The sequence below is a fragment of the Podarcis bocagei genome, assembly GCF_964188305.1.
Source record: "Podarcis bocagei genome assembly, chromosome: 1".
In the NCBI taxonomy this organism is placed as follows: Eukaryota; Metazoa; Chordata; class Lepidosauria; order Squamata; family Lacertidae; genus Podarcis; species Podarcis bocagei.
Genome location: NC_138125.1, coordinates 83032375 through 83054678, shown reverse-complemented (window position 1 = coordinate 83054678; position 22304 = coordinate 83032375). Strand labels below are relative to the sequence as shown.

Here is a 22304-nt window from a genome sequence, read left to right as displayed (position 1 = left end):
AAGACGCACCTAGTTTTTGGAGGAGGAAAACAAGAAAAAAAATATTCTGAATCCCAGAAGCCAGAACAGCAAGAGGGAGATCGCTGCGCAGCAAAAGCAGCGATCCCTCTTGCTGTTCTGCCTTCTGGGATAGCTGTGCAGCCTGCATTCGCTCCATAAGACGCACACACATTTCCCCTTACTTTTTAGGAGGGAAAAAGTGAGTCTTATAGAGCAAAAAATATGGTACTTATTTGTTTAGCGCATAAAATAAACTAAGCACTTCATGGAAACATTAAAAAGAGACATTTTCACAGACCTGCAATCATAATATTGCTGTTGACATTCTTTGAATACTATTTTTTCATGTATATGGTACCTTGAGGTTTATCAAGGGAATATTGTATGTGCTTATGTGTGGCAGGTTCATAATCCTTTCTGTGGTGCTCTTTGGACTGGCATACAACCCCAATGAGACCTGCTCTCTCAACCTGGTGGACCACGGCAGAGGCTACCTGGGTATTCTGCTTAGCTGCATGATCGCAGAAGTCGCAATCATCTGGCTCAGCATGCGTGGCAGCATCTTGTACACAGAACCTCGGGATTCAATGCAATATGTCCTGTACGTCAGACTGGGTAAGTGACAGTGACCAAGGGACTTTATAAATTTTTGAACTTGATGCAACCATCTGTTATACACTCAAGGGATTTCCCCGTCAGCACACAGATAAGCAGACACAAAACACATTCTTTTTCAGCCATTTAAATACTCTGCTCATTTAGAATATACATACTGCAGAGGAGAATCTCTTTTCCAGAATTTCTGTCTTCATCCAAAGGCATTTTCATTGGTAGCACCAAGGATGTTTTTTAGTCTAGAAGCATCCTCTGAATGTTAAGCAGGGGAAAGCCATTTATAAAACTAGTTTTTGTTTCACTTCTACTACAGATGTGGGAAATGCAGAGATTGAATTTTTGCCAGATGTCCCCATGACGCTGCATAAATTTACCCTATGTAAACTTTTGATTAGTTTAATTTTTTGGATCCCTATCACCTCACTTTGTTAAATGGCATAAGACATCATTTCATTTGTCTGCTTTTTAGCATTTTACATTTGTAATAACTACATTTACCATGCCATCCTGCAGAAATGCAGACACTGCATGTAACGATTGCCTTTCTCCATGTGCCTTGATACTTCTTTGGTAGAAATCTAATTCATGCTTAGCATGCACACAACCAAACCTAAACCCACCTGCCGTGGTTGAGCACATAAGTTTATTTCTCCCCTTGCTTGTACACATGTCCTAAAACGTTTCCATTGATAACCCTCCTCTCTCACAAAATATTCTTTGTAGGTACTGGCTACTTAAAGGAATCTCTTCCACTGATGACGTGTGCATGGAATTTGCTTTGTCTTTTGAAGGACGTATAACCTTTCCCTACAGTCTCCCTCAAGACATCCTGATTCTCAAAGATGTTACCAGAAAAAAAGAAACAGGCATTGCTCACTCACAACATTTTTAACTGGCCTTCCATTCATATCATACAGTGGTGCCTCGCAAGACGAAATTAATTCATTCCGCAAGTTTTTTCTTCTTGCGAGTTTTTCGTCTTGCGATGCACGGTTTCCCATAGGAATGCATTGAAAATCAATTAATGCGTTCCTAGGGAAACCGCCTTCAGACCAGGTCCGGGGACAGTCTGTCCCCCGACCTCTTCTGAAGGCTGGGGGGGGGGGACAAGGGCTTTTCTTCCCACCGCCAGCCTTCAGAAGGCTGTTCTGAAGGCTGGCGGTAGGAAGAAAAGCCCTTCTCCCCACCTCCCGCCCCGCAAGCTCCGGGGACAGGAGGGCTTTGCTGCCGACCGTCAGCATTTTAAAAGCCCCCGCTGTCCCGGGGCGATTTTAAAATGCTGGTGGGTGGCAGCGAAAGGTTCGCTGCCGCCCGCCAGCATTTTAAGATCGCCCGGGACAGCAGAGAAGTCTCCGCTGCCCCGGGGGCTTTTAAAATGCTGGGGGTCGGCAGCGAAGGCTTCGCTGCCGCCCGCCAGCATTTTAAGATCGCCCGGGACAGCAGAGAAGTCTCCGCTGCCCCGGGAAGGCAGGCGGGGGGAGCAAAGACTTTTGCCCCCCGCCGGCCTTCAGAAGAGGTCCAGGACCTCTTCTGAAGGCGGGCGGGGGGGGAAGTCTTCCCCCCTCCCGCCTGCCTTCAAAAGCCCTCCGGGACAGCGGAGAAACGCGCTGTGTTTCTCCGCTCTCCCGGGAAGGCAGGCAGGGGGGAACAAAGACTTTCGCCCCCCGCCCGCCTTCAGAAGGTGTTCCCGCCCCGCCGCCCGGCTTCGGAGCACCGCCCCTTGCTTCAAAAGAGGTCCGGGGACAGCGGGAAGCGCTTCCCGCTGTCCCCGGACCTGGGGCTGCGGGGAGAAGATCGCTTCTTCCCCGCTGTCCCCAGACCTCTTTTGAAGCATGGCGCTGCGGGGAGATCGCTTCTCCCCGCCGCCCCTTGCTTCAAAAGAGGTCCGGGGACAGCGGGAAGCGCTTCCCGCTGTCCCCGGACCTGGGGCTGCGGGGAGAAGATCGCTTCTTCCCCGCTGTCCCCAGACCTCTTTTGAAGCAAGGGGCTGCGGGGAGATCGCTTCTCCACGCCGCCCCTTGCTTCAAAAGAGGTCCGGGGACAGCGGGAAGACCCGCTGTCCCCGGAGCTTGCGGGGCAAGCTTCATCTTGCGAAGCAAGCCCATAGGGAAATTCGTCTTGCGAGGCAACTCGAAAACGAAAAAACCTTTCGTTTTGCGAGTTTTTCGTCTTGCGAGGCGTTCGTCTTGCGGGGTACCACTGTATAGAAATAACTAGGCTTCCTCTGCTCTAGATGGGTGTTTTTATTTTTGTTGTCTGAGACACATATTTTTATTAGAATTGTATAAAAAAAATTGCACACAGGAAGGGCATCAACTCAATTCTAAACGCTGTGACATTGCTGCCTATTCTTGTTTAATTACTTCTTCACTGGATGTAATTTTTTGTAGGCATGGTTACTCCTTTTCTGAGCCTTGCTTAAATAAGTTTGTGAATCCAAATTAAAACTGAGCTGAAGTGGAGGGAGAGGGGAGGAAAGCAAATAAAATCCAAGACTCACTCTAGGAAAGTGTGCAAGAAGCTCTCTCTCTATAACAATGCTTTCAGCTTCTCATCTTAAAAGTGCTTCTATCCCATGCTACCTTGCAAGCAGCTTTTGCAGTTTCTGAAGAACTTTTCTTAGTTGGTGGGTGGCAGCACTATTAAGAAATTAAATTATTCCCTCCCTATTCAGAAAAAACCCCTGTGCATAGAAAGGTTTTCATATTTTTCTCCTTTCCATGCCTTGAATTCATCCATTCAGTGAACATTAGTGGGTAGCCTTGCAGGGGCTGGAACCTCTTTTTTGTTTTGTTTCTTAATTTTACTTAAAATATTTAATCAGTGAATATACAAAGTAGATGTTATCATTCTTTAGGGAAGCAAACTAGGAAAAGCCCTTTAAAAATCTGAAAAGTTCAGTTGGTACAGGGATAAAGTGCTCTCATCGCTGATGGTGTCGGAACTACTGGCCAGTAGCAGCAAAATATTGAGGATTGCAGGTAAATATGATAACCTCAAAAAAGAGAGGCACTAGTTTGAAGGAGAAAAAATGGGGCTTTTCTCCACAGCATGAGCTGCAGCTTCACATTTGTTACAAGAAAAGGGTTCTCACATTACTTTGGTAGAGATTATTCCTTGGAGCATTTAGGAGTGGCTTCTCAGTGTCGTAGTGATGAGGGTGGCGTAGTGATGCGGGATGTCGTAGAGATGCGGGTGGCACTGTGGGTTAAACCACAGAGCCTAGGACTTGCCGATCAGAAGGTCGGCGGTTCGAATCCCCGCGACGGGATGAGCTCCTGTTGCTCGGTCCCTGCTCCTGCCCACCTAGCAGTTCGAAAGCATGTCAAAGTGCAAGTAGATAAAAAGGTACCGCTCCGGCGGGAAGGTAAACGGCATTTCCGTGTGCTGCTCTGGTTCTCCAGAAGCGGCTTAGTCATGCTGGCCATATGACCCGGAAGCTGTACGCCGGCTCCCTCGGCCAATAAAGCGAGATGAGCGCCACAACCCCAGAGTCGGTCACGACTGGACCTAATGGTCAGGGGTCCCTTTACCTTTACCTCTCACTCTCGTGCCACCGGATCTAACTTAACAGTGGCAGATTTATAAATAAATAATAACTTTTGGGGAATTTTTTTAAAAAGTAAGACACCCCCCTCCCCTTCTTGAATTGAGGTGCGTTGCTGAGATGGACCCTAGCACATTTTCTTCTTGAACTACTTTTTAAATGGCTACATGAGTATCCAAAAATACATCTTTTTTTCTTTAATCACTTAAAAAAATTTTCCTGGACTGAAGAGAGGTAATGTGTTGCTCATCATGATCAATTTCTGTTACACATCTGCAACAGTTACACCAAAATATATACACATCTATAGCTGCTTTGCCACTCACACTTTAGCTGTTTAGCTTGAAGTGCTGTGAAAACTTAGAAAACAGGTTCTTACCTGAGAATGGAGTGTGACATTCAAAAAAGAACATTTCAGCATTTTATTCAATCTTTTATTGATAAAAGGAATTATATGGGGGGGGGGAATTGAAATTACATGCTACAGGTAGCACCTCCAGTCACTGAAAAGTTTTGTTAGACTGTGTAAAATGTCACCTTTTGATATCTGAGAACTGAGCAATGCAGTATGATAGCAATTATGTCTTATAAATTAGATATGTAGCTTAATGGGCTTTTTCTTTTACTTTCTTGCAATAGTAACATGTTGTTGTTATCTGCCATGCTCTGCTTTGAGTCAAAGTAGGGATGGGTGAGCTCGCTCCAGTTTGCCTCAGAGTTCTTTCCCCAAAATGAAAAACAAACACCTGGGATAATTTTCTGAGCCAGTCTGAGGTTGGGAAAATCATAGAACCATAGAATTGTATGAGCTCAAGCTTGAAGAAATTCATCAGCATCTCAGGGTCCAAGATTCTGCTGTCTAGTCAATTAGTATACAATCTATATTTCTGCATTTTGCCTCCCCCTCTTTCACCCCCCCAATTTATTTATTTTTTTGCCAGAATCAGATGAAACTCATGTGTACCTGAGATTGCTAAAGCCAATGAGGAATTGAACTATATCATAGGTGGATTTCAGGAGAGAAATGGGATTGGGAGTATTTACTTATTTACAACACTTATAATCCACCTTCACTAAGTGGTCCCAGGTTGGGGTACACATATAAAAATATTATGACATCAGATCTAAAATACATAGCATCATAAAACATTTAAGACAATTCTTTCAGCTGTTCTGTCATTTTAGTGGTTGGAGTGGAACAGAGGAAGATTTTATGTATGAAACTCTATTTCCTGTTGCTGTACTACCTATCTAGAAATATGTCCATATTCTTAGGAAAGTATTTGTTATGATGCTCAATGGGGATGAGGGAAAGATTTGTTTTTGCTGAGAGATTTTTGGGAGCTTTGCTTGAGCATTAGTATAAAATGCTCCTAAATGTAATTCTTTTTATGCGTTTTCCTTGAAAAATGGGGGTGGGTATGTTTAATTGAGCTTAGACAAAAATCTGGTTTTGCTGGAAGTGAAATAATAAATTGGAATGGATACATGAGAACTGCTAACAAGAAATACTGTGGTGGTCTCTGACATCTTTGAAACAAGGTATTCATTAGAATAATGCTGCTATTATGCACTATGTTCTTATTGTTTCAGCCATCCTGGTGATTGAGTTTATCTATGCTATTGTGGGCATTGTTTGGTTAACCCAGTACTACAGCTCCTGCAATGATGTTACTGCCAAGAGTGTCACTTTGGGTGTGTATTTGAAGGTTTCTGCATGAATTCACTTTCTGCCTATAAAAATGTACCCACCCTGAATGTTTTGCGGATAGACTTAACCATTGCACAAACTTCAATTAGTATGTATGGATGGAAGGACAGTAGCTGTTGTTTTGCTGCCTGACTAGGTATTGTATGGATTTTTGCAATTGCTCTGGAAACTAGTGCAAATCCTTACAAAAGAATCCAACAGTACATCTCTAACTACTGTTTTATCCATAATTCCTTTCACTCTATAATATCTGGTTTTGAGATCCCTGGTGTTACTGTGGATGCATGCCTTCACTTTGGTCAGTGAAATTCAGCTTGAGTGTGTTGCTTCAGAAAAAAACCCCATAAACTCAAAGCTAACTTGCCAAGAGAGTCATAGATGACACTTCGGAATTGAGCATTTGAATCTTCTTTGTTTTACCAGGAATGGTCGTCTGCAACTGGGTCGTCATTCTGAGTGTTTGCATCACTGTCCTGTGCGTCTTTGATCCAACAGGAAGAACTTTTGTCAAACTGCGAGCCACAAAGAGGAGGCAGCGTAACTTGAGGACGTACAACTTGAGGTAAGTCACAAAACAGCATTTCAACAAGATAGAGTCTGGATTATGTATCTAATGTATCTAACTCAGAAGCTATTTTCCTTGATTTGTTTCATGATTGAAAAAACTGTGTTGTGACCTGATTAACTGATTTATATGGACTTTTCCTTTTTTCACCTAAGTATCCCTCTTCCTCTGTTGCCACTCAAGGCAGTTTAAAAAGGAGCTCACAATGCAACATGTGGACAGGGCTTGCTGTTTGTCAGTTGTTGGTGGGGGGACACCCAGCTGAAGACAATTGCTTCCAACCACCACCACTGTACAGTGGTACCTTGGGTTACATATGCTTCAGGTTACATACGCTTCAGGTTACAGACTCTGCTAACCCAGAAATAGTACCTCGGGTGAAGAACTTTGCTTCAGGATAAGAACAGAAATCATGCAGCAGCAGCGCAGCGTCAGCAGAAGGCCCCATTAGCTAAAGTGGTACTTCAGGTTAAGAACAGTTTCAGGTTAAGAACAGACCTCCAGAACGAATTAAGTACTTAACCCGAGATACCACTGTATATACTAATAGTGATCCTAGTTCTCTGAGTGCTGGTCCTGATGTAGCTAAAATGACAACACACACACACAGGAGATACTGGGATGCATGGGGGCACCCTCAGGTTTGCTCATAGCATCATCATCATCATTTTTTTAAAAAAACACGCAGGGGGAAAACCCTAGGAGGCAACCTCCATTCACAGTCGCCCAGTGAGGACTGTGCATTATCTGTAGGCATGGGATACTGAATGTTGTGGGGGTCAGAGTGGGGATAGAATTAGGTGGCTAGGATCCACACAGCAACATTTTATTGCAGGGTTGACTTGTGTGTATGTATAGAAAACTCAGATTTCTGACTGCCCAGTCCTTAGGTAGCCAAAACAGCACCATCCACAACAAGAGCGTGGAATATGAGATTCACAGAATTACAAAAATTCTGTAGAGGGGGGAAAATCAGCAGGGGCAAAAAAAACCCCTGCAAAACTATGTAGTGCAGACTGAGCATGCTTGGTGGGTACTGGATACTGATTGATTGCTGGGTGAAACAAAAGAAAACTGGCAGGAGCAGGGATAGAATTGAATATCCTGAGCAGAAGCACTCTACACTGCTGAATTTTGTTACGGGTCCAACTTACACTCCTCTCAGTCAAGGCTTGCAGTTAAAAGTCAACTGTCTCATTTTTGGTTGTTGGTGAGAAGAGACTGGAGGACATTCCTTAAAAGGGATGACTCCTTCTACTGGACATGGCAGGCCGAGTCCCTAGAGCCTTTTTGGCTCCCTTCCAGGGGGAGGAGTTCTCCCGCCTACCAGACTAATCCTGCTTGCAGCCAGTGGTAGTCAAGGTTGTTTTGTGTTCTTCAGAACCTTTTCTACATTTTAAAGCCTTTCCTCTGTTATTGCAGGGTGGCCATAGATCCGGAATTTCCCAGACATATCTGGAATACTGTAGTTTGTAGCAGTGTCTGGGCTGAAATCAGCAAAAAAGTCCAGGAAAATTCATACGTATGGCAACCCATGTCGGCAGTGTCATTTTCACTGCTTTTCCTTAAAAATAGTTCAAAAACGTCAATTTTTTATGTGATTTTGCAAAAACAGCTCAACAACTTTTCTATCTGGATTTTCACTGTTTTAAATATGGCAACCCTAGTTATTGTGTCTGTCTTTTTGGTTTCTGTTCCTTTGTTCCTCTCCTGTTGGTGTGTGGAAGAAGGGGTGCTTTGTTTTTGTTGTCTTTTTTCTCCCTAGCTGCTTCCTGCACCTCGTTTTCCACTGGCTTGTGTGTGTTTTCTTGATTCTTCCGCCCAGTTCCTCTTTGTCTCTGGGTGTTTCGGGAGTGGGGGGTATAAGCCGCACCAGTTTAGGTGCTAGAATGCCTAGCTGGGGTGCACCCTATGTTCTCAGGCCATCAGTGGGACAAGAAAAGCATGGAGCAGCAGTTCTCACTGGTGGTTCATCTGCACCCAATTCCACATATCCTCATGTCATATGCAGTTGCAGGGAAGGAGTGTTTGCTGGACCCTTCCTGGGGAGGAGCTCACTGGGGAGGAGGAAGCTCCTGTAACTGCCACCTCCTCAGTGGGTGCTGAGAAGGCCTTCCCATCAGCTTCTCACAAGGCGGTTACTGTTCCTTTTCCATACATTTTTGACTCAGCTTAGAAAGCTGAGTGGGCCCATCCAAATAAGGCTAAACTGGTGTCTCTGGTTGCTAAGAAACATATTTTTGATGAGAAGATTATGCAACAGCTTCATTTTCTTGCTGTTGATCCACCCATGGCAGCTTTATATTCCTTGGCTGTGATTCCTTCTAAAAAGGAAGTGGGACCCAAAGATTCCTGTGACAGATGGGTAGAGGGGGCTCTGTGTAGGAAATTTGAAGCTGGCTTTGTGACCTTTAGGGCTTCAGTTACAGTGTTTGCATTTGCCAGGCAGTTTTTATGTGGGTGGATGAGTTTGGGCCACAGGAGGATGGGCCCCAGCCCATCAAGGATGTTCTGAAAAAGATGTCTCATGCTTCCGCTTTAGCTGCAGATGTTCCCATAAGATCCATAGCTTCCTCTACTGTTTTATGCTGTTTCATGCTGTGTAGGGCTTCATCAGTGTGAGGTAGATTCACATTCTCAGGTGAAGCTGGTCAGCGTTCTATTCTGAACTGTTTGGTGAGCTGCTTCAAGAACCTCTCACTCCCTTCTGCAAAGAAGGAGGAACACAAAGGACAGCAATTCCAAATTTATGTCTCCCCCCCCCCCGCCATAATCCATTTGTAAACTCTTCCTTTCTGCATGTTGAAGGCACCGTTTGGAGGAAGGGCAGGCTAGCAGCTGGACCCGACGGCTCAAAGTTTTCCTCTGCTGCACACGAACAAAAGATTCCCAGTCAGTAAGTAGCACCTATCTTTTCATCACAAAGCAAATATCTGCTTTCTCAGACCATTACACTGAGAGATATCAATGGTAAATCTGCTTCATGTAATATTTCATAGAACTCTTATCTGGAGTTTAGTCAGCCAGTCCCCATGTGATTTGATGTGTACATAAATCTCCCGATTGCATGCTTAAGAGACCTGGAAACAGTTCTGAATGTTCAGTTGTATTATCTCTGAATATGCTGTGAACATGGTGGAAGGAGCCATGGCATTTTGGACTCCTGTTGGGATCTTCCACACATGGGTGCTGCACCTCTGGCACAAGTCACTCATGCCCTATATAAGGAAATAATTACAAAGAATTGGTGCAGACATAACCATGGGTGAGGAACTCAGAGTGAGACATTTGCAGTAGAGTAGAGGAAGAATCAACCCTTTCCCATCTGCATGGCTTCATATTTATTGCAATCAGATTGTAACTAAGCTATTTATGCAATTGCAAGAAAGAATAACTCTGTCCAGAACTTATTAAACCACTAAAACTGGCAAAGGACATAGAATGATGGACTCATTTTAAATGGACAGCACTTTCTTTTTAACGACCTGAAAAAGTGATGCGCTGTCAGATTATCAAGTATTACTTAGATTATTCTTCGTTATGAAGAGTTGAGAAGATTTTTTTCAAAGGGCATATGAAGATTGTATGTAACACAATGGTAGATGCAAATCAGATTAGTTATTAACATAATAACCCCATGTCAAGGAAGCCATGTCCTTATTTATTTACAACATTTGTAGGTTGCCATGACATAAAGATCTCTGGATTACTTAAAATAAATAAAATGACATCTCATCTAGTGGTCTGTTTCACTTGTGCAAAAAATGTTTTTAAAAGGGCAGTCACCCAGTGTGTAAGAAGCAGATGCTGCCGGTGATCAGGACTTTTGTAGCATTGCTATGCCACTTGTCAGGTGCTGCAGAGCAATGGTGGTCAGTCACTGAAGGGTAAAACTTTTTATTATATTTAGAGGTGTATATTTTTCTTACTAGACAAAGCAAATGAGCTCAAGTAATTGTATGTAAGCCACTCTGGGAGACTTTTTGGCTATAAACAAATAAACAAACAATTTAAATATAAAGATGGATCTAAACTGAAAAGCATGGTTCCAAGGCATAATGTTTAATATGTACTATTAAATTATGCAGGTCTTTTGTACATATCTAAAGTGTTTGCTGCAGAAACATGGTATAATATTTACCTAGAGCAAACATAATTGTTATGTTAAAGTGGAGTTGTCAAAACTACTATAGATTCTTTTGTATCTGATTTCCAGATTCTGGGGACAAATGGCAAGGGATGTCTGTCTTTATTATGCATGACCTGTAAGCTTCCTAAGGACTTCAGGCTGTGTGCTGTTGGAGACAGTAAAGTGGTCTAGGTGGACCTTTTGGTGAGAGCGATGCAGAACATAGAGTAGTGAACTTAGTTCTGGGAGGTCAGACTTGAAATCCATTATTCACCATAAAGTTTAATGAGTGCCCTTGAAGAAGCCACTGATCCCATTTGCATGTACCCCCAAACCATAGCTTAGCATGAACATACAAATATGTGGGTTCCCAGAGTGAAGAATATCTCTCATTCCCCACTCTTGCTTACTATCTGGGACTAAACCTTGTTTGGTCTTTGTATTATGCTCCTTTAGGTATACTGGGCCTTGGCCTGGTATACCTGAAGGAGCGTCTCCATCCCCATCATTCAGCCCGGACACTGAAGTCCTCCTCCGAGGGTCTTCTGGCAGTTAGTTCCCTTGCTGCAAGAAGTGAAGTGACAGGGAACCAGGCAGAGGGCCTTCTCAGTAGTGGCGCCCGCCCTGTGGAATGCCCTCCCATCAGATGTCAAAGAAATAAAGAACTGCACAACTTTTAGAAGATATCTGAAGACAGCCTTGTATTGGAAAGTTTTTAATGTTTGCTGTTTTATTATGTTTTCATATGTACTGTTAGCCGCCCAGAGTGGCAGGGGAATAAATAATAAAGTTGTTGTTGTTATTGTTATACCTGTTCTTAATATTTCCTGTGAACTGGGCTTCTATCTCTCAGCCTAGCCTACTTCATAGGGTTGTTATGATGATAAAATAAGGTAACCCTTTGTATGCCACCTTGAGTTCCTCAGAGGAAAAGTGTAATAAATCCTGCATAATTCTTTTCTTAGAATAATAAATTAGAATGAGATGGGGAAGCCAGTTCTAACCTAGGTAACAAAGTGGATGTTTTGGAAGAGCATCTGAGAATTACGTTTTCAGTCCCAGTGATTGATACTAGCTCTTTGTCTTTTGCTTGTTACAAGTTCATTTATCATCTTCCCCTTTTGGGATTTTTCAGGATGCCTACTCTGAAATTGCATATCTCTTTGCTGAGTTTTTCCGAGATCTTGACATAGTCCCATCTGATATCATAGCAGGCCTGGTACTTCTGCGCCAACGACAGAGGGCGAAACGCAGTGCAGTACTGGATGAAGTGAGTATGCAGACTGCTTTATGTGCTCTTTCACTGCTGAAATACAGATGTTACTGATATGTTTATCTGGCTTTTAATCACCTATTGTCATGTGTTTCAGAAGTAGGGAATCACTAAATCTTTGCCTAGCTATCCCTAAGATATAACAGTCCGTCACCTCCCAGTGACCAATAATGAAAATTTTTTAATATGCATTTTTCAATGTTTCGTTGATAAACTTCACAAACAGCTTGGTACTGGAATGTGGGAAAACTTCAAGTGTAGGGATCAAAAACTTCAAGTTGTTACAAAACTAGCAGCCCCAGGATATAGTCTGAAGGCAACTAAGGCACCACCATGCTTCAGCTAAGCAGGTCTGGTCTGTGTCTAAATGGATTACCCCCTTGAATTCCATGATGGAAAAAAGGAGGGACAAAGCTGAAATAATAATAAACCATTTTAAAATAGTGGTTAGTTTTTCGTGTTTCTAGGCTTTAGAGTGGAGGTGTTAGGAAGACAAACAGAACTATGGTGAAACTTTGGCAGAATAGAGTGAGAATCTTGTTTCTCCTTAACAGTGATCCAAGCCAAATGGAGCTTCCCTCTCCTTGAGTGCAAATGGAGTGTTTCAGGGTCATGATCTCAGTCTCTTATTATGTGATTTATAGGCAAACAACGATATTCTAGCTTTCTTGTCGGGGATGCCAGTAACCAGGAACACTAAATATCTGGACCTGAAAAACTCAGTAAGTCATCAGACTCTAATGCTACTTTGACACAATTGTAGAGTGCACACTAGCTTATCAGGCCCAATAAATCAGTTATCTTGTATTTCCTTTAATGCAAACTTTTATTCTAATCAGAATAGTAAAAAATGAAGAGGCACAGTGCTTTTTTTCTGGGGGGACGCAGGGGTATGCATACCCCTAAACATTTTGTGAATCTTTGTACTTTTGTCCAGTTACTGTATTTATTTTTCCCAATTTGAACTATAAAATGGTGGTTTTCTTCAGTCAAAATGAGAGTACCCCTAAACATTTTTTTTAAGAAAAAAAGCACTGGAGAGGCCTATTAGTATGTTGCAGCAAAAAGAACAGAGCCTTGTTTAAAGCTGGAAGTGGCAGCATGAATTGCTCGGCATTTAATTTTCCCAACCCAATTTTATGTAATGAAAGCAGTATGATGCTCTGGATGTTACCTGCAGGCCAAACTATTCATAACTTCTCAAGCCACATGTGCCTTCTTCCCTTTATCAGTGTAGGGATAAAGTCCTTATCCTGTTAAATAATGTATCTTAAAAAAGAAGCATGAAAAAGGAAGTACAAATGCACTTTCACTTTGTGAAACCTCTTAGGCAGTCAAGAAGCCCAAACCCTTTTTGCATGCTGCGGGAATAAGAGCCTCAGATGCAGACTTCTGTTCCTCTTTACAGCTGAACTTGGTGCAACCTTGGGTTAGCTTAAATGTTGTTTGTAGTTTAAATGAACCAGCATTCCCCTGATTTGGATGTAATGTGGGACTTCATGTAGTTTAAAAGCAGACGTGAGTGTTTCCAGTCTCCTTTCAGCTGTCCCCAAGATTGGGGGCAGGAGAGCGCAAGCCCATGCCAGTGTGGCCAATGGTTAATGGTGATGAGAGTTGTGATCTAGTAACTTCTGGAAAACACCACGTTGGCTACCCCTGCTCTAAACTATGAGCTAGTGTTGCGTCTGAAAATGGCCTTTGGCTGTAGGTGGTTACTTTCAACTAGAGAAGCCTAGAAGGAGGGAGGGCAGGGTTTGAAGGTCCAACAAATTTTTAAAAAAGTATTTTGTGGGGTAGGGAACTGATACTGAAACAGTGAGAGGGAGACATCTCCAATGATGCCATCAGGACACTAAATATCTCTTGTTTCCTCCAGCAAGAGATGCTGCGATACAAAGAGGTTTGTTACTATATGCTCTTTGCTTTGGCTGCCTATGGCTGGCCCATGTATTTGATGAGGAAACCTACCTGTGGACTTTGTCGCCTGGCCAGATCTTGCTCGTAAGTGTTCACCCAGGCTGTCTCTGTATACATTTCCTCCTCACTTTCTACTCATGTATTTATTGTTCCTTGTCTTCTTTAGTAAACCCTTAATTTCCCTTTCCTCATTCTCTCTTCCATTTTTGTAGTCTCATTTTTGGCCTACACAAGCCTTTGCTTTTTAAAAATGGCTTGCACGTATCTCACTTCTAGGAGGTTACAAAGTAACTTTATCCTGTCCACATTTACTTGCTATGATGCTTTAGTTGAGATTCCTGCATTGCAGGGGGTTAGACCAGATGGCCCTTGGGATCCCTTCCAACTCTACAATTCTGTGATCCTATGAAATGTCATTTCTGTCCATGTAGCATCTCATTGTTCCTTAATAGGCCTTGGAGTATTCATATGCATGTTTACTTAGGAGGATGTCCACTGATTTCAGTGGAATTTACATCTTCGTAAGCATGCACAGGTTGTAGTCCTAAGTGCCTAAATCAGGGTTTGGAAGGTTTATTATATTTGAGTGCACATATTCATAATGTCAACTCTGCAGATAGTTAAGGTTTATGTCAGATATACTGAACTTGCATTATTAAATAGTTCATAGTGTTCTGGTGCCTCTATAAAGTCTGATTTCTTTTTTCTTTTCTCCTTTCTGACCTGTTGTCTTTCTCTTTAATTTTTACCCATTTCTTCCTTTATCCTATAAATTCACAGAGCTATCTTTTAGGTTGCTGGTATATTATTTTTTCCAGAATGAAAACAGAACTGGCATTTTGTGTAGGTAAAAATGTCTTCAGTAAGCTAGGCTCTTCTATTGCTTCTCTTTCATCCTTCATCTCTTTTTCCATTCCTTTCCAAATGTTATTTACCTGTACTTTTTATTTAAAGATGCTGTTGTCTCTGCCCCTCTCGGCCACGTTATGCACCTGGTGTCACAATTGAGGAAGATAATTGCTGCGGCTGCAATGCTATCGCCATCCGTCGCCACTTTCTTGATGAAAACATGAGCTCTGTGGACATTGTGTACACTTCCTGTCATGATGCGGTAAGGACCATCTAAGAGCTTCCTTGCTCTGAAGGACATTTCTGGGGCATTTCAGAGCCACATTTTAAGCCAACAGGTCTAGCAGCTAATTTATAGCCTGAAGTTACTATCAGTGATATACAGATAAGGCCTTATGTATGCTCAAGTAGATTGAGCTCAAGGGTGCTGCTGTCCTTTGAAGGCTTATCTGCTAGCTGTTTTCCTTGTTTGTTGGGAAGGTGAAAATCACTTCATTTCAGTAAGGCAAGACTGATGTGATACTGCATTTCCTTTAGGTCTATGAAACTCCCTTCTACGTTGCTGTCGATCATGAGAAGAAGAAAGTGGTCATCAGTATCCGAGGAACTTTGTCCCCAAAGGTAATGTTGAGTCCTGCTCTGTTCACTCTCACAATAGATGCCATTTCATGCTGGGCTCCTAGGAATCCTCTGCTCCCACATTTCACATTGCACTGTTCTTGTAGAAATGTATCATTAGCATTTTATGATTCATTCTAATATACAATTGGTTCTCCAGGATGCTCTGACTGACCTGACTGGAGATGCTGAGCGTCTCCCTGTGGAAGGTCATCATGGAACCTGGCTTGGACACAAGGTATTCATCACTTTCTTATTTTACCTAGAAGAAGAAGAAGAGTTTGGATTTGATATCCCGCTTTATCACCACCCTAGGGAGTCTCAAAGCGGCTAACATTCTCCTTTCCCTTCCTCCCCCACAACAAACACTCTGTGAGGTGAGTGGGGCTGAGAGACTTCAGAGAAGTGTGACTGGCCCAAGGTCACCCAGCAGCTGCATGTGGAGGAGCAGGGAATCGAACCCAGTTCACCAGATTACGAGACTACCGCTCTTAACCACTACACCACACTGGCTCTCTTTGTCCCCAAAGGTAGACCTAGTTGGTCTATAATTTCAGCCCTCTCTTTTCTCAGTTCCTCTTGAAAGCAAATGATTTTAAATGATTTGTGGTCCTTTCATGAAGGACATGGCATAATTGTAAAGTGCCGCAACTGAAAAAGTAACCATGCAAGTGTGTCGAAGTTGCTAGTCAAATAAAAAAAAAATCAAGAACCAACGCCTGGTAATAACTTCACAAGGTTGCTGGAGTCCAGAAAACAGTTGACTCTTGCAGAACTGAATTCAAAAAAGCCAATGTTCATAAAAGCTACTGCACTGAGAAATAGGTTTACAATGAGGCACAATGGCTCTGTGCTTGATGAGGCAGCATTACCATTTGCGGTCTTGCAGCCACACCCAACGCAAGACACCAGGCTTGTGCAGCACTGTAAGCGCCTGGAAAATTATCAGTATAGGTCAACTATAAAGAGAAACCATAACAAAATGGTCTGTATGTGGTGCATGGCCCCTGTGATAAGCATTGGAGATGCAGGAGAGAAAAATCAGATTATTTTTCCATATATTAGATATGTTAAAAAAAGGAAATTCTGGAAGAGTATAATCAATTAAGGATATAGTGGGGGGGGGTATTACTAAAACTGTTGTGTTGGGCTATAGAAAGCACAGTGCCAATGTAAGGGACATGGAATGAATATTAACCCTTCTGGTTATGGCTAGAATTGAAAAACCAGTAGACGGAAAACAGCTGAGGTATTAGAGAAGGACTGAAGAATGTGGAACATGCCCTTTTTATCTCTGACACATGTAGTGAGAGCAGGAGAAAGAAGACTTTTTTAGAAAAATAGAATAGGTTTGTGCAACAGCCCTCCTACCCCTGGTGATTGCTGAGCCAGGATGTTCATGAAAACCATCAGCCATGGGTAACATGATCCTCAGCCACTGAGAGCTCACTTCACCAATAGCTGGTTGATGTTGGAGATGGTGAGTGACCTCATAGTTCTAGGGCCCTTTAAATGGTCCAAGGAGAGAGGGGGAAAGAGGAGTCAGGGAGGGTCTGAAGGAAAAAGAAATGAAAAACTAAGAGCACATTGATCATTAGAGTATGATCAGATATGTTACTGAAGTGCTGATGCAGGCCACTCAGCTGTGCTAAAACTCACCTTTTCACTTGTCCTTTCTTCCTCCTTTTAGGGGATGGTGCTGTCTGCTGAGTATATCAAAAAGAAACTAGAGCAGGAGATGGTGCTCTCTCAGGCCTTTGGGCGTGATTTGGTGAGGCTTTGCTTCTGTGCATTGTGGTCAGGAGATAGGTTCATATTTCCACCCACGTCCCTCTGTTAACTATAGAACATTATGTCTGAATTACTAGAAACAGTGTCAACATCTGAACACTTCTAACATTTGTAGCTGTTCAGTGCCCTTGGCCACCAGATGAATAATTTACTGTTCTGTTGAACAGTTACTGGAAACAGTGTTGGGGGGAAATAAGTCACTGAAGTTAGGAAATGGAAAGGAAGGCAGAAAAATCACCTTATTCCAAGATTCTAAAAACAGGTAAAATTCAATTGAAAATCAGTTTCCACATTAATGACTTGCTTGAGTCTTGCAATAAATTATAAAGTAATTTTGCACACATGTGTGCACACATAAAGAACAACTTAACCTATCTGTTCTAGAAAGCAAATTACAATGTGTGCTCTATCATTACATCTATAATTCTTTTGACAGCAGAGTATGTGTATGTTGCCTATACTAAATGTTCTTCAGGAAGTGCTCAAAGAAGAATTAGCCTACTATAAGGATGTGTAAGGAATTCAGTCATTGTGAATATATATGAAATGATCCCATTCACACATCTTGAACTAATGTGCAAATTGGAATTTAGCTTTCCACAGGATTTTAACACTTCTCTAATGCTGAGATACAGTCCTTAGCCGTTCAAGCATATGTAAAATACACATTTTGATGTTGTCCTTAAATACGTATTTAAATATATAATGTGTTTTGAGAGGGCCTTCTAAAATTGCAGAACAGAATGAAAAGTAAAATATGTAAAAATGACACAACTCAGAAATAGATGACACAACCTTCGAGTGCTCTGCAATCTTTTTGCCTTTCTTTCACATCAGTCTGTTTTCAGAATTAATCCTGCTGTTCTTTAGACTGTGGCTCCAGACTTTTGTAATTACTTAGGAGCTCAAGATTTGCTTTTTATATTTATCCTATAATTGAGTGCATTTATAGTGCCTTACATACATTCTCTTACTGTAATACTCAAAGGTTTTTTCCTCATATTGGAGATTTGGGGCAGGGATCTGTGAGTGACTTGCCTTAAGGCCACCTAAGTGAGTTTATGGCTGGGATGAGATTTACATTAGACTCTCTTATATTTTAGCTAAAGGGGGAAGGATTTGATAAGAATTGCCAAATTATGCAAATACCTAATTGTTTTTGTTTTGTAGGGCAGAGGAACAAAACACTATGGCCTAATTGTTGTGGGCCATTCCTTAGGGGCAGGCACAGCTGCCATTCTGTCCTTCCTGCTGCGTCCTCAGTACCCAACTCTAAAGTGCTATGCCTACTCTCCCCCAGGTGGACTGTTAAGGTAAGTATTTGTATTTATTAAATAAAAGGAAGGGGGAGCCATAGCATCTGAGATTTTAGCAAGCCTATTCTGTGCATTTTCAGGCTTGCATCTTCAGGTTTAATGATTTTTTTAAAAAAAAATGAAAGCTAAGAACAGGATGCCTATGATGACAGACTCTGTGGCCACAGTTGTTCAATACATCAGTAGTGATGTAAATCATATCAGTGTATTTGGATGGGGAATCACAGGTCAATTAACCCTGAAAGAAATTGATTTCTATAGTTTCTTTTCTTTGTGACACATCTGGGGCGCGGGTTCCTTATTTGGAATTAAGACCACATTCTACTACTAAGCCTCATGTGGGCTAGCTTAGTTATATATTGGTGGTGGGCATTCTGGTATTGCTCTCATTCTCATTATATGAAAATGTTTCCATCCAGATGCCAATGTAGTGTTTCTTCACTTTCTGCGTTTCTCAAATGCACTCTGGATTTGCCCATATGAAGTACAACATATGAAGAATACTCTGATGATCCAGTTCACGTTTGGGCTACCACACTGGAGTATATTTCAGAGTTGTATCTCTAGAATAGTACTGGGGGTGGGGGGGCTGTTGGTTTAGCGAACAGGCAGTGTGCCAGCCTTATAAATTTGGAAACCAGACATTTCTGATTCAGAGAATTAATTGCATATTAAGTGTCTCTTTCTGACAATGAAATCCCACCAGTTCCTTCTTGTTTCCCTTCTAGTGAGGATGCAATGGAGTACTCCAAAGAGTTTGTTACTGCAGTTGTGCTAGGCAAAGACCTAGTCCCCAGGCAAGTCAAGAAGTCTGAAATTTCTTGTTTCAGTATTTCTTAGTTTTATACCAAAGCTCCGTGCTTCCTTTCTGAAAGATCCCAATTCACATTTGTCTCATTTTCCTGTTTACCAATCTTCAACCCCCGTCTTGCTTGTCCCTCTTTTCCTAGCTACCTGTATTGCTGTGTCTTTTACCTGGACTCATTCATTGATGTATTGCATACCTGTGTATTGGCATATCCCTCCCCTATCTCTCAGTTTGCCTGTATTACTGAAAAAGGTGAATATTCTGATTCCACAATTATGTTCATTGTGGCATCTGGCATCTATTTGCCATCTCCTTAGTTATTTGTGCTGTCATTTACACATTTGTGCTCTCTCCCAGGTCACCTCTTCTGAGCCATCTTACACCTGTGAATTGTCTCCTGGCTATATCTTCCGTGTCATCTTCCATCTTTGCACTGTATCTTGAGCTATACGTGTTGTCACCTCACTCCTGCCTAGCATCTCTGTAGTATGTGAACTGTGTCATCTTACACTTGTGTACTGTGTATCGTTTTATGTGCATTATCATCTCTTGCTTACCTGTGTGCTTTTTCATTTCTCACCACCTCACAATTGTGTATAAGGTTCTTGGCTCTTTTTTATGTTAAAAGCTCATATCCTTTTGCATTTTCTTTGTCCTAGCACACATCTGTGGCCCATGGGTGGCATGCAGCCCTTCCATGAGGTTAGCATGGATGCCCCAACTATTATTCCACTAAATGCCTCCCATCACCAAATTTATTGAGATGGCAGTGGAGAGGAAGGTGCAAAGGGAGGAATCATCCAAGTGTACCTTTGTCCTCATGTAGATCATGCTCCTCCACGCATCTGAGGCAGAGAAGACTGCAGTCTCTCCGTGCTGGAGTGGGAAGCTGCCTGCTTTTCTTTGCCTGAGATGGAAAAAAAGTTCAGTACCCATTATGTAGAAGCATCTCCCGCCTGTTTATCTATGATTATCTGGATAGTGGTACTTCACACTTCTATTCCGTCTTCCTAGTTTGCTTGTTTTACCTGTCATATGGCATCTAAAATCTCTGAATCATTATCTTGGTTAAATGGATTTTGATAGCCTGCTTCCCTTTTGAGTATTGACTTCTCACACCCCTGTGTCATCTTTTTTGTTATCTATAGTTTTAGTTAAGTAGTTTGCCTACTGTATTATTCACTTACTCGTTGGATTATCTGTAATGTATCTGCTCGTATCTTTCTAACGGGTTAGGAATTGTCTTCAGTATATTTGTATAAAATAGCCTTATACTGAGCCGTGGGTAAGTCTACTCTGATCCCATCTCTCTTTACTTTCCTGTATGTGCTCCTCATAATAGTTATACCTGCATCAGTGCATCTGATATTCTTTATCCCTCAGGATTGGGCTCTCGCAACTGGAGGGATTTCGCCGGCAGCTTCTTGATGTTCTGCAGAGAAGTAACAAACCAAAGGTAAGAAGAGTTGGACTCTCTTGTGTTTTTAGGCTTTTGATGCTAAAATGGAGGTGGCTATATATTTCCATTGTTATGTTTTAATCTGTTAGCCAGATTAGGCAGGATATGAAAATTAGGCAGGTTAATATGTAAAATAATAAAGAAAGATTTCAAGTCTATCTGAAATTAAATTATTTGTGTCACGTGCATTCTTAAAATACAGTGGTACCTCTAGTTGCAAATGGGATCCATTCCAGAGGCCTGTTTGCAACATTAGCAGAACGCAACCTGCGTTTGCGGGTCGCGATTTGCCGCTTCTGCACATATACGTGATGTTATTTTGCGTGTCTGCACATGCGCGAGTGGCGAAACCCGGAAGTAACCCTTCCCTCAACCTGAAGCAAACGTAACATGAGGTATGAGTGTAGCTGAAAAGGTTACTGCTTCACTTTTATTTGTTTAGGACTTCATGTTTCATCGGCTGCTGTCCCAGGTCTATGATAAATTCATGATAACAGCAGTGGCATAAGCAACCTAATCCTAGTTATTTTAAGATTAGACCTTGTCTGCCTTACTGCAGATTCACAGTCTAAATGTAAATTTCATGTGTATCTGTCATATAGCATCTGCCTGGGCTACAGCCAGAGATTAATGTAGCCTCTTACCTTCTTGTTAAAAACTGTCTCAAATGAGAGAGGGGCTTCCTGTTACTACTTGAATTCCATTTGTAGTGAAATGTAATTAGTTAGAAATCTGATAATTTAGCCTCTGGCCAGTTGGGGCATATTGGCTTAGTTTGACATGTGCTTGCCTTGATCCCCTTGTGACTATTCCCTCGGGGTTAAAAGGTGATGGTATTCTTAGTTGAATCTATTTTCAAGGTAGTTCCCATTATCGTTTTTCTCATTTGCCCATTCCACAATTGTTCAATTGCATTAATATGCCATTAAGAAGACAAGGCATTTTGAAGGCTGTTACACTTGCATAGCAGTGATAACACATTTTTAAAAGTTTACTCTGGAAAAGTAACACACAAGCAAACTCTGTAACTGCTTCTTGTGTGTTGTGTGATACTGTGATAGCTCAGTATGCAGGACAAGAGAAGGTAATAATTAAATACACTATCAGGGAAAGGAGCCAAAATTAAAAGGAAACGGTGCTATTCTGATGAGGTAAAGAGAGATGCAGTTCTATATATTAACATTAGTATTCTTTTTGATCAAATGCGGTTCTGTTTGTGTGTGATGTCAGGCCTGGAAAGTCACCAGACTAGGCTATCATATTTTCCCTATATTTAGATTCTGTAGATTTTGCATGTCTTAATCACTGTTCTAAGAGGGAGTTTGCCTGAGACACTTCCTGCTAAATGTTAATAACTTCCTATTGGACAACTACCCTCCTTTCTTTCTTACAATAATAGAACCCCAAACTTCCGTCTAATTTGAACTATAACTAAAAAGTACAGTCATACCTTGGTTTTCAAACAGCCCAGTTCTTGAATGTTTTGGCTCCTGAACGATTGAAACCCAAAAATGAGTGTTCCGGGTTTCGAACATTCTTTTGGAAGCCAAACATCTGATGGGGCTGCAGGAGCCGTGCTTTGGTTTTCGAATGTTTTGGAAGTCGAATGGACTTCTGGAACGGATTCCATTCAACTTCCAAGGTACAACTGTAATTGGTTGGCTCACAAATGATCAGATTTATGACATCACTAGTTGCCCCTAAAA

At 42.0% G+C, this 22304-nt stretch overlaps 1 protein-coding gene across 12 annotated transcripts in view; it reads left to right on the top strand.

Moving 5' to 3' along the window:
* The window catches only part of DAGLA (diacylglycerol lipase alpha), a 96154-nt gene that overhangs the window by 58932 nt on the left and 14918 nt on the right, over window positions 1–22304 (top strand). For 11 of the 12 annotated variants that reach the window (XR_014009773.1, XM_081200535.1, XM_081200531.1 and 8 more), the window contains 14 exons: window positions 404–615; window positions 5756–5857; window positions 6297–6435; window positions 9247–9334; window positions 11703–11837; window positions 12485–12562; window positions 13717–13841; window positions 14712–14868; window positions 15144–15227; window positions 15385–15462; window positions 16915–16995; window positions 18186–18328; window positions 19060–19128; window positions 20523–20595. Coding sequence is in view for 11 of the 12 variants with exons in the window: in XM_081200535.1 (XP_081056661.1) it covers window positions 404–615; window positions 5756–5857; window positions 6297–6435; window positions 9247–9334; window positions 11703–11837; window positions 12485–12562; window positions 13717–13841; window positions 14712–14868; window positions 15144–15227; window positions 15385–15462; window positions 16915–16995; window positions 18186–18328; window positions 19060–19128; window positions 20523–20595 (1564 nt within the window). In the remaining variant the exon portion in view is untranslated. The remainder of the gene's footprint in view (window positions 1–403; window positions 616–5755; window positions 5858–6296; window positions 6436–9246; window positions 9335–11702; window positions 11838–12484; window positions 12563–13716; window positions 13842–14711; window positions 14869–15143; window positions 15228–15384; window positions 15463–16914; window positions 16996–18185; window positions 18329–19059; window positions 19129–20522; window positions 20596–22304) is intronic. The other variant, XM_081200530.1, reaches the window with a different exon arrangement.